Source organism: Diadema setosum, chromosome 7 (assembly GCF_964275005.1).
Source record: "Diadema setosum chromosome 7, eeDiaSeto1, whole genome shotgun sequence".
Classification (NCBI taxonomy): Eukaryota; Metazoa; Echinodermata; class Echinoidea; order Diadematoida; family Diadematidae; genus Diadema; species Diadema setosum.
Genome location: NC_092691.1, coordinates 21008272 through 21020742, shown reverse-complemented (window position 1 = coordinate 21020742; position 12471 = coordinate 21008272). Strand labels below are relative to the sequence as shown.

Here is a 12471-nt window from a genome sequence, read left to right as displayed (position 1 = left end):
AGCTAGCGCGAAAATAAAAGCACGCGAATATTTTTGCGTGCCATACATTCCAGTAGTTGACGTCTTGATTCCGCGGAATTTAAAACACGCGAAACTCTTCTTACCCGGCCAAGCACGAAAAATTAGTCGCGCGAAAATATCCACTTTTACAGTATTATAGCTTGTTTCTTTTTTGTGTGTGTGTTTTTTCCATCTCGCTGAATAGCCCATATTCAGCTGCACTAGCTGGCCTCCCATGGGGTACAGTTGTGAGTGCTTGGGGCAGACTGCTTCACCAGGTCTTCGCAATGAATGAAATGGAAAAAAAAAAATGAATGAAAATGCGATGAATAGAGACACAGCAATACATGAACAGTGCTATGCATTTCATTTCTTTCAACATAATTTTCTGGGTCTATCAATTTGCTGCTCAGATTAGTGGATGGTTCTGGTGATCTTATCTCTTGGGATCTACCCTTCCATTTCCACCATTTTGTGTGGGTCAAAGAAAACGAGCTTGTGGCAGTGACATACAATGATGAAGATGGAGTCAGTTCACTACACCAAATCAAATGCGAGGGACTGGACAGTGGTGATGTGAAATTAGTATGGTGAGTATACACACGTACTGTAGATTGTGATGGAGGATTATGTAGAGTAGAGATTTTATAGCACCGAAGAGGGTCAAAGATGTGATGTGAACTATCATGGTTACAGTTTTTCATACTATTTTTTAACTTTCAGTCACTTCATTTCCAGCATCCATTGTCAAACAATAGTTTGATATCAGAGCTGGGTGCCTTACTGCCAAGTTGCAGTGCTATGAAACCAACAGTTCTGGTAAAAGCTGTTGTATGACTCTACAGCTCTTCCTGCTATGCCTGTCACTGAAACTCAATGCATATTTTTTCAAATAGCAAGCACACAAATAGTTTGGAGATTTTCATAAACTTCAAAAAGCAGTTTCAGAAGAAAAAAAAAATATCCATTTCATCTTTACTTTGAATCAAATACATGTAAGAATTCAATTTTTAATCAGTTTTATGAATCACTCATAAGCACAGACCCAAGACTGGATGAAACAGAGATCGTACCTTCATGAAGAAGAAGAAAAAAATCTTGGGTTTACATTTGATGGTCAGTTGCTCATGATAGCAGTTTGATTTATGCAACATTTAATACATATTTAATACATCTCAAGCAAAACAATGATGAGATAATGCTGCGTAGTAAATTAACTGATGCGTAAGGTGCATAGAGCACTTAGCAAAGACACTGTTGCTGCTATTTTTTGAATGCATGTTGTTTGCTCAGTGACCAAGCGGCAGGCCAGCCCATATTTGGTGAGGTCGTCTCTGTGTGTTGCCGTGGCAACGAGGGATCGCTTGTAGTCCAGCTTGATGATGGTTCTGTCGTCAGTGAGGAGAATGAGTTTATCACCAAGCTCCCCCAGCGATGTTCTCATATTGCTGTGAGTCGGATGGGAGGACAGGTGCGTGTAAAGACTCTTGCATGATAACTCTTCATTATCAAGATGAACAGATTTTGCCAAAATTACTAGTAACATAGCTGGATAATTTGTCCATTTGCATGATGACCATCTGTTCATAAGAAAGTATTCTTTGAGATCTCACCTAAATGTTCCTTGCCAGCAGCATAGTGTTACAGATCTTTTGATGTCTTATTAGTAGTATTTATTTGTGGGAACACTTTAGACATTTTGTTGTGATCAAACTTTTGTTTTCTGGATTGACATACCATTCAGTCATATATATATATTTTTTTACATTGCGGTATCCAAGTGCCTATTACCAGGTATTCTAATGTGATGGTGTTTACAGACCTCCCGACCATTTTGGAATTGGAGGAAAGAATCTGAATTTTAACCATTCTCAACTCTTGTTTCGGTAGAAATTTCCTATTTTTTTGTGATAATTTTACTACATATCCCAATGGGAATAGAACTGCTCATTCTTTCCTACTTTTGAGCCATATCATCCCTATTTTTCAGTCAGAAAAGTTGGGAGGTCTGTATTTGATGTCTTGTAATATTTGTATTTGGAAATGACGCTCAGTTAAGCCTTTGAATTGCAATTCATAATGTTAGATTAAAAACCCAATTGAAGTACAATACATGAATAAGTTAATTGATGTAATTCTGGAATATTTCCAGTGAGGATATTTCAAGGGAGCCTGTCAGAGCCTTTTCTTGATTTGTTTGCATCTGAATGGAGTACAAAGCATCAGTTTGTTTAGACATGAGCATGATTTTGGATCGTCTGCAGGAAGTGGTTCTTGGTCTGACGGAGAGATATCGTTTCTATGTCAACGAGATGGAGATTGCTTCAAACTGCACATCTTTTGCCATCACAAGGGAGTTCTTGATACTAACAACTCACAGCCACACTTGCCGGTGCATCAGCCTTGAAACAAGCCTGGAAGGTGCATATGAATATTCATCACTCAATATGAGCTTTAATGTTTCTTTTGTATCAGTATCATGAAAAATATCTAATACATTAAAGTTTTGGAATATATTGGTTATCCTATCTTGCTTGGACAGGAATCATCAATTGTTGCAGATATTGAAACTTTTGAATTTGAACATGTGTGTAAAGTGAAGTAATCTATATTGAAGTTTTTTACACTCGTTACTACTTGATATCAGCATGCAATAGATGTTGACAAATTTTTCCCTGTTTCTTAAACCAAAGTCTACCAGATGATCTTCGAAAAATTTACTCACATCTGAACTGAAGATCAAGTAGTTAAGAATGTTTAGAAAAGCAGTTTTTGCAATGGATGAAGGAGAATCTGTAAATGCAAAATGTGAGACAAATGTAAGAACATGAGGACAAATCAGAATGGTGAGGTCAAGTTTTGCTTTAAAAAAGGAGTCTTGTGACATTCTCCAACATGTGCGTCAAAGATAGTAACATTTCTTATTGCTACATTGGCATATTGTCTTATGATGTCATGGTTTTTACAAAATACAAGCCTGAACATATGTTTTGAAGGATTACTTTTTTGTGATCTATAATGTCAAAGAAAGATATTGCCTTCACACATGATAACAGGAATGAGTCAGAGAGATGGAGATATAAGTTCAGAGTAAAAAGTTTGAAGGAAAGATGTGAGCAAAGTACACTGTTTTCCTGGAAAACTGGTAGCTTGTCTTTTATTTTTCAGTGAAAGATTATAAGAGAATAGGTCATGCATGAGATTATTCAGTGTTTGAAAGATTGCCCTGCAATCAATTCATCTCCAGATCTTGCAGCCCTTAGTGAGGGCAAGACAGTCTCTCTGGACGAGAGCATACGTAGAGTCGAGCGCGGATCCCGCATCGTCATCGCGATAGCGGCGGACACGCGGCTGGTGCTGCAGATGCCGCGGGGGAATCTAGAGACAATCCACCCCAGGGCCCTGGTGCTGTCGTCCATCAAGGGCTCACTGGATGTGCTGCATTATGCAGCAGCCTTCAGTGTGATGAGGAGGCACCGCATCAATATGAACCTCTTTGTTGATCATAACCCTCAGGTAGGAAAGGCACAATTGGATTACCCTCCTTTTTCTTCTTCTTTTTCTTCTTCTTCTTCTTCTTCTTCCTGTACTGTGCAGAAACCTCCTGAGAGTATTCTCTCAGGAGACATTGTCCTATGTCTCTGGTTTCAGTGGACCGTCGCAGCTATCGAGAGTTTCGAGGTATTTGTTTTGTCATAATTAAAAGAAGGTCTGTTTCTGTCAAAATTTTGAAGTGTCATACATGTTGTAAGTTTATATCTTCATGGCTAAGTGTCATAAGTGTTCATAATCTATCTACTTGAAGCACTCATTGAGATATTAGTAATTAGTACTTGTCAAATGTATTTTTAAGTCCTTAGAAAGCCGTTATCTCTGTGAATACGGAAGCAGTTTGACAAGAATGACTGTGGAATCATGAAATATCCTTAGTTTTTCTTAGTCGCTCTGTATAGGTTACATTGTTTGATCTGCATGTTATGAATAGACCAAATGAAAGAAGAAATCAGGCCAAAAGGTTACCTTCAACAGCTGTTTGCCCAGCTGTGAAACTACTTACTGAGCTGAAGCCAAATTATCCAATTTATTAGTGATGCACTTAATTTGGGAGAAATACCCAAATGCCTAGCATATGTATTTTCTCTCTCTCAGGTCTGAAGTACTTGTACTATTTCACAACATGCAAAAACAACTTTAACAGAAATTAATCTGAGTAGGGGGATATGGTGACATTTCACAACTGAAACAATGCAGAGATTTTAGTCCAGAATAATCAATTTGTTATTACAAAGTCTCATAAACTCATAAATTCTTTAAGTGCATGACTAGCAAATCAAATAAATAAGACACAACAAATATCTTGTAGTTTTTTATCTTTCATATCAGTTGTAAGCTCCATCACTCAGATGTGATTGATGTGGTAAGGGAGCTGATTTGTAAAGTCTATATAGCAGAGCCCAACAATGTACCTGCATTTCTTGTGTGCATTCAACAGCTGTTTCTTGACAATGTGGACACCATGGTGTCAGAACTAGACTCCTCCACCAGTCTCAATCTCTTTCTCATGGACCTGATGGAGGAGAATGTGACACAAACCATGTACGTAGCCGCCTACCGGAGCCCCGCCCCACCCCTCTCCCTGGGGGTGGGACAGACCAGCAAGGTTGATGTCATATGTGACGCTGTCATGGAGAGTGTGAATAGAGTGAATCGAGACAAGTGAGTAACTGTAAAACGAGGAATGTTCATGTGCATTTTAATTGCCAAGATTCGCAAAATTAAAATGCATGTGAAAGTTCTTGTCTACACTGTATGCATTTAATGTCAGAGGCAACTCACGAAAATTTCATGCTGCGAAAAAGGCCGTCGGCTCCAATTGGCAAAAATTTCATGCTGTGAAAATATTGTGTTTTAAACAGGAGGAAGTTGAGATGAACTGTTCCAATTAAGTGCAGGCACTGATATTTTTGTTAGAAATTGAAAACCTCCATGGGTGAAAAAAAAAATCAATTTTCAAAGATGTGGAAGTTTACATTGTGCAAAAGAATGTGGGATACACATCCCCACCCCCACTCCCACTCTACCTAAATTCCATAAGTGGCATGTACTATGAGGAAATCTACTAAAGATGTGAAAGTGTTTCACCTGGCCTGTTTGGAAAAAAAGAAAGAATTATACCAATTTTACAACACAAGCACTGCAACAACCTATCACAGGCAAAGATTAGATGAAGAAATTCTTAAACATTTTGTATGAAAGTGGTTCAAAATAATGTCAGCCTTATGCAAGCATAAGTTTTTGCTGCATTAACCCATTCACATGAATGTCAGTTTTAGCCTGGACGAAATCTAGATCTTGAGCATAAAGTAAGCGCAGAGAAGATCAAAGTGCCAGAAAACCTGAGATATGGCTGATGCTCCATTGCAGTGTTGTTTTGTAATAAACAACACCCAGCACTACATATGTATGTGTAGCAGCATGTATCCAGAAGGCAATGAAGCCATCTTAGCTTTAGTAAAATAATTGAGTTACAGTGGACTCAGATTATAATGAAGTCATTGGGACATGCAGTTTTCTTTTGTTATATCAACATTTTGTTATAACCAAACAAATAAACAATCAGAAACATAGAGCCAGTAATCTTGCAGCCTGCATTTTTATTTCATTGTAACTGGAATTTTGTTATAAATTTTGTTCGTTTTAATGGGAGGTGCACTGTACTTGCAAGTTTAATTGTTCAACTATTTTAATTGCCACTACAAATTGACATGTAAATTGACATGTGTATCGACAAGCCAAGAATGCACTGAGGGTCATTCATACCCCCACAAAGCAGGGTTGGGATAGATCATGGCTTGAATGAAAAACCAGCTGGTACCAAGAGGCAGTCTTGTAGAGCCTTAGCCTTGCCAATTAACATCTAGGTTGGTTAAGACTCCACTTAGGGCTGGTAAGGAACCCATCCTGTTTTATACGGCAGTCTGAATGGGATGCTCAAGTAGTAATTTTCATGGTGTGGAAATTTTCATGCATTTTGCGCGAAATGAAACCAATGCGAAAATGAAAGTGCACAGATTTTTTGCTGGTATATGTAATACAATTTTGAATTTTGATGGGGTACTCTAAAAGTAGGAATTTTCATGAATTTCGCAAAATGAAACCAATACGAAAATAGAAGCACACAAATTTTTTTGTTTGTTTCATGTAATACAATTTTAGTTTTTGATTTCGCAGAATTAAAAACCTGTGAAATTCATCTTACCTGGTCGAGCACAAAAAAGTACTTGCGTGAAATTTTCCACTTTTACAGTAAGTGATAGCTTGGACAACATTGGTACTCAGGTCCGAATTTCTTCAATTTGTCTCCCTCTACAAATTAAAAAAAAAGAATATCTTTCTCTCATTTAACACTGGTATTCTTTGCAGATTCTTCCTCTCCATTCTGGCATGCCATGCCAAGAAGACAGAGCCAGAACTAGAGAGGGCGCTGGAGAAGATCAAGCAACTCCAAGGTCAGGGGTCAGATGGCGAGTCAGAGCGACCGTCTGCCGACGAGGCACTTCGCTACCTACTGTACCTCGTTGATGTCAATGACTTGTTCAATGTCGCCCTGGGCACCTACGACTTTGACTTGGTCATTATGGTGGCTGAAAAATCACAGAAGGTAAGGAACTGCCCTTTCTCTCATGTGTCGCGTACTGTATGCACGGCATATATTTAATGAAATTGGATTAGTAAGATAACTATGTGAGTGAATAAATTCACAATAAAGAACCAGTTATGGAATGAGAAGTATTAAGTGCCAGTTTTCTGGAGTAAAGTTTGTGATTTCCAACCTTAGAGACAATGAACAGCACATTTGTGTCACAGGAAGTTATTATCTGTGTGAATATCACTCGATTATTAATAAAAAGAAAAATGTCATATATCATGTGCACAGCATGTTTTTTGACAGTGGAAGACCTCATTTGCATCTTTCTGCAGAGATTATGAAAGTGAGATATGCTCAGGGGTGGATATTGCTGCTTAAATGGAAAACTCATGTAGAAGTATGGAAGCTGTTGATTTATTGTTGTTTTGAAAAATTATGCAACAGATATCAGACAAATGAGACCAATATTTTGTGAGAGCCTTAAGATGCCTTCAACTTTACTAAAGTATGAAATAGAATTCAAGGAATTCATTTGTTTCTCCCTGCATTGATCTTTGGTAGTTTGAGCTGCAGTATACACATCTGATTTACATGTATGTCAAACTTCATCTTTGGAAGATATTTGGTGCAATTTGAGAGCTTTGTGGAAAAAAAAAGAAGAAAAAGTATAGGATGTTTTTTCAGCACTTTACCTACTGTCTGGTTCTTTTTCCTCCAACATCTTCTCAACCCTGTCAAAACACTGCAGGATCCAAAAGAATACCTCCCATTCCTAAACCGGCTCCGCAGTATGAAGCCAGACTACCAGCGGTACTCCATTGACCTACACCTCAAACGTTATATCAAGGCCCTGGGCCACCTCAGCAGGTGCCATGAATATTTCCCAGAGTGCCTTGAGCTTGTCAAAGAGCAGAGATTGTATCCCGAGGCACTGCGGCTGTTCAAGCGAGGGAGCAATCAGTATAAAGTACAGTATGGAGTGTGTTATGTCAGTTACTATGTATGTGTGTGTGTGTGTGTGTGTGTGTATAAAGTATCAGCTTAATAACATGTGTATATGTATGTCATTTAGTGTGTGCGTGTATATATTAGTTCGTGTGTATGTATGTCAGTAAAGTACTCCTATGTGTGTGTATATCAATTATTTCATATGCACCGTGGTATGTCAGTTAGTACCACCCTGTTATATTAACCTGTTGAGGATGGTTTGATTATGCTACAACACACATTTTCCCATAGACACCTGCCCGAGTATACTTGGAACTCGGCCTCAGTGGGTTGATGCATGTATGTCAGTATGTGTATGTCAGTTACTATGTATATGCTTGCAGCTGTGTATATGCTTGAGAGAAAATTTGGCTGTCTGTCTATGATTAGACAGAATGAAAGGAAGAGGGCTAATGCTCTTCAGTGAGCAATAGTGAAGAGACTCAGAAAAGCATGAATGCTGCTTGTCAAACATTTTCATTTTTTTTTTTTTTTTTTTGTCAATGCACATCAAGCCAGCCTTCTATGCAGCTCTATACACTCTGTGCAGCAGATGTCATACAAGTCACATAATAGCCTCATTGTTAGCCTCTTCCCTGTGGGAACCTAGTGGGTCTTGTAGAGATGCCAGCTGCTATGTTGTTGTTGGTGGGGGTTTTTTTCAGTCTTTTGCACTGTTTTCTGCTTAAAGGAAAAGGTAAAAATCCTGGTTTTCCACCAAATATACGCTTTCGCAACTCTTGGAATACCACATTCCTGTTTACAATGTTGGCACACCTTGGATTCCTGTCTGGAGTTGGTAGGGATTTCAGAATATTTTTGTAAGGTCCTACATTAAAACGGGACATAAATCAAATATCGTGGTACCACATATTTGATGTAAATGTCAAGATGTCTTAAAATTTCTCTGTCTTCTCATCAGGCCATTGCCAAGGAGTACGCTGGCTACCTCTCTGAGAAGAACCGCTACCAAGAAGCCGCCCTCATGTACGAGTTGTGTGATGAACTCCAGGGGGCGCTAGACATGCACCAGAAAAACCTGAACTGGCGAGAGATCTTTGGCATTGTCCGTCGTCTGGAGTACAGCCCCAAGGAGGAAATAGACCTCGCCAGAAAATTTGCAGGTAAATCATTTATTTGTTTACTTATACTTTTTTTGTGACCCTGTGACTTTGACTCATGCACTTCAGTGTATTTCTCTTTTTAGGAGATGATCGAGGCTCTGACTGATCAATAATCTCATGTGCATTTTCTTTGAATTCCCTTTCCTCTCTAGAATGTGCACTTCTGAATTGTAGTGTTGACTGCCATGAAATTGATTTCTGATGAAACTTTGTTTGTTTGTTGTTGTTGTTTTTTTGTGTGTGTGTTCGTATTCAGTAATATAATGGGTATGGTTGTAATCAAGTCGGCAAATTGTAATTATGATGATACAGCACTACCAGAAAGAACTTATTAAATTATTACACAAAAGGCCATGGCATCAACTGGAACAATATAATTTGAAAGGATTAGGAAATGGTAGTGCACACTATTGAAGTGATAAATAAATGATAGAGATTGTTCAGAGAGGTAAAGATGTGCAAAACATATATTTTTTTGTTCTTTTTCAAATGATCACACACTTCTGATGTATGATTTCAACAAACATGTCAGAAAAGGAAAACCAGTTTGAATTGAACCTGTCATCTACTGGTCTTGAGGCAGCAGTACTACCACTAGGCTATTCCTGGTTACCACCAGTGACACAATGAATATCTTTGTGATGTGTGTATAGAATGGATGAGTTATTGTAAAATGCATAGGGAACATTGATTTGCTATACAGGTACATGCATGCGATAGAAGCTCGATTATTATTATTATCATCATTAGGTGATCCGAGTATCCTCTCGGATCACCTTCTGTATCTGTACGGATTCTTTATTCTTCTTTATTTCTGGACAAAATTTGTGTATCGGTTAGCTTAGAAAGTCCTCTTCCTATCAATGTCAAAATCATACCATATATGTATCGTGTCCCAAAGACGACCCATCAAGTAAAATCATAGTGATCAGTCGACCGTGACGTCACTATGACGTCAATATATGAAAACACATTCTCATTCATATCTCATTAATGGAATGGAATTTTTCAATGAAATTAACGTCACATATAGTTCAAGTCAACGTGATTCTACTCATGTTTTCAAAATTCATCTATATACTTCAAACGTGCGCGTACGCGCGCGTTGAAATATTTGTATGCTCAAATCGAGCTCAAAATTTTTTTGCACACGTTTCAGACCATTTGGAGCATTTTTTGAAAAATTGAAAAAATCGGACGGACGCGTACGCGCGCGCACATATACGCACGCACAGCTCATATGCAATGAAAATTTCCCGTTTTTTCACTTTGATCGGATGTCTGAAATGTCAAGGAATATTTCTACCAAGTTTCAAGTCAATCCCACTCAAAATGACGTCATACGGGCCCGTCAAAGTTGAAATTCCGCGCGCGCGTCAATGGCGATATACAGTGCAACAATGCCAAAAAACTGCCAATTTTAAATCCGATTTCACTCGTCAGGATGGACGGTGACCCCCCATTTTCTTTACATATTCTGAAAGCTGATGAGTTGTACATGTCATTTCATGGGTTGGCGATGCTGAAAAAATGATTAAAAGGTATCAAATTTCTTAATAAAGTAAAAAAAGTAAATTTTCAAAATGACGTCATCAAATTTCAAGTTCATTCAAGCATATCTCACTTATTCTTTAGTTGATTTTCGTCCAAATTTCAATATGTTGTAGCTTATTAAATGGTCTTTCAGATATATAATAACAACAATTTGATTGGATGACGGCATCACCTCGCAAAAAGGGATTAAAAGTAACACTGTTAAATTTGACCAGTTTACGTGTTATCTCTATGGGAGTGCAGTTTTTCTGGAAATGAAAACTGACATGACTATCTTTATCGAGCACTAGCTCACTTATGCTTCGGTGAATTTCTCCCATATTTTAGTATGTTGTAGCTGAGACTTTGGGCTATCGTAAATGTGCCCTTTGTTTTTTCATACGGAGTCGGCATCATGCCCAAAAACTTGGTTGAAATTAAAGCTTATCTTCCATGTATTTTCATATTCCTTTCTTTCTGCAACTTTCTTTGCAATAACTCAAGAAAAACAAGCTCTATCAGCCCAATATTTTGCACATGTTTAGTTTATGTCACGTACATTATTTCATAAAATAACAACTACTTGATCGGGCACCTTCTTGGGTATGTAAATTAGGGTCAAAGGTCAAAAATGTTTCATCCTGTATCTTGGTGAATACATGTCTTATCTTTCTCATATTTTGCATACGTAAAGACCATGTTACAAGAATCATTTCACAAAATAACCACTTTTTGCTCAGACGCCATCTTGTCTGTGCAAAGTAGGGTCAAAGGTCATATGTACTTCTTTCTTTATCTTCATTATGACGTGTTATCTCTATGGGAGGGAATTTTTCTAGATGTGAAAATTGACATGATTGTCTTTATCGACGACTAGCTCAATTACCCTTCGGTGAATTTCTTCCAGATTTTAGTATGTTGTAGCCAATGTAATACTCTTTAAGTTTTCTTCAATCAAAGTTTTAATCGGATGATGTCTTCACCTCGTGAAAATAGATATAATGTAACCTTGTCAAATTTAACCAGTTTACGTGTTATCTCTATGGGAGGGAATTTTTCTGGAAATGAAAATTGACATGACGGTCTTTATTGAGCACTAGTTCACTTACTCTTCGGTGAATTTCTCCCAGATTTTAATATGTTGTAGCTGAGACTTTGGGCTATCGTCAATATTTCTACAATTTTTCATAAGATGCCGAGATCACATCAAAAAACTTGGTTGAAATCAAACTTATCTTCGATGTATTGAGATATTTCTTTCTTTCTGCAACTTTCTTTGCAATAACTCAAGAAAAACAACCCCTATCATCCCCATATTTTGCACATGTTTAGTTCATGTCACGTACATTATTTCATAATATAACAACTACTTGATCGGACACCATCTTGGGTATGTAAATTAGGGTCAAAGGTCATAAATGTTTCATCCTGTATCTTGGTGAATACTTGTCCTATCTTTCCCATATTTTGCACACGCAAAGACCATGTTACAAGAATCATTTCACAAAATAACCACTTTTTGCTCAGATGCCATCTTTGGTGTGCAAAATGGGGTCAAAGGTCAAATATACTTCATTATGTATCTTCGTTAGTGCATACGGATTTCGGTACCAAATATGGCAGGTCTGACTCCCTTTTCTAAATGAGACTCCAAACATCACATGGCCAATGTCCCCTCAACACAGATGAAACCTGTATGGTCATGCCTATTGGGATCAGGACTCAAATCATTGATTTCCCAATAGATCGGATCACCTAATTTGTCAGTGTTGACAAATTCCGAGTCTAGTGTTAAACTTCCCGTTGTCACAAAAAAGTTCTTTCTCCTCAAATGTTGTGTAGAGATTAGCTCAGAAAGTCCTCATCCTCTCAATGTCAAAATTATACTATATATGTATCATGTCCCAAAGACGACAGATCTAATAAAATCATAGTGATCAGTCAACCGTGACGTTACTATGACGTCATTATATGAAAACACATTCTCATTCATATCTCATTAATGGAATGGAATTTTTCAATGAAATTCACGTCACATGTATTTCAAGTCAAGCGCATTCTACTCATATTCTCAAAATTCATATTAATGCTTAAGACGCGCATGTACGCGCGCGTTGAAATATTTGTATGCTCCAATCGAGCTCAAAATTGTTTTGCATACGTTTCAGACCAATTGGG

General features: G+C 37.8%; 1 protein-coding gene across 1 annotated transcript in view; it reads left to right on the top strand.

Annotated features, from left to right (window-relative positions):
• Positions 1-12471, top strand: part of LOC140230992 (putative elongator complex protein 1) — a 56464-nt gene that overhangs the window by 20894 nt on the left and 23099 nt on the right. The window contains exons 12-19 of the mRNA XM_072311140.1: positions 414-590; positions 1294-1471; positions 2265-2421; positions 3248-3516; positions 4493-4716; positions 6424-6661; positions 7398-7616; positions 8559-8760. Of these exons, the coding sequence (XP_072167241.1) occupies positions 414-590; positions 1294-1471; positions 2265-2421; positions 3248-3516; positions 4493-4716; positions 6424-6661; positions 7398-7616; positions 8559-8760 (1664 nt within the window). The remainder of the gene's footprint in view (positions 1-413; positions 591-1293; positions 1472-2264; positions 2422-3247; positions 3517-4492; positions 4717-6423; positions 6662-7397; positions 7617-8558; positions 8761-12471) is intronic.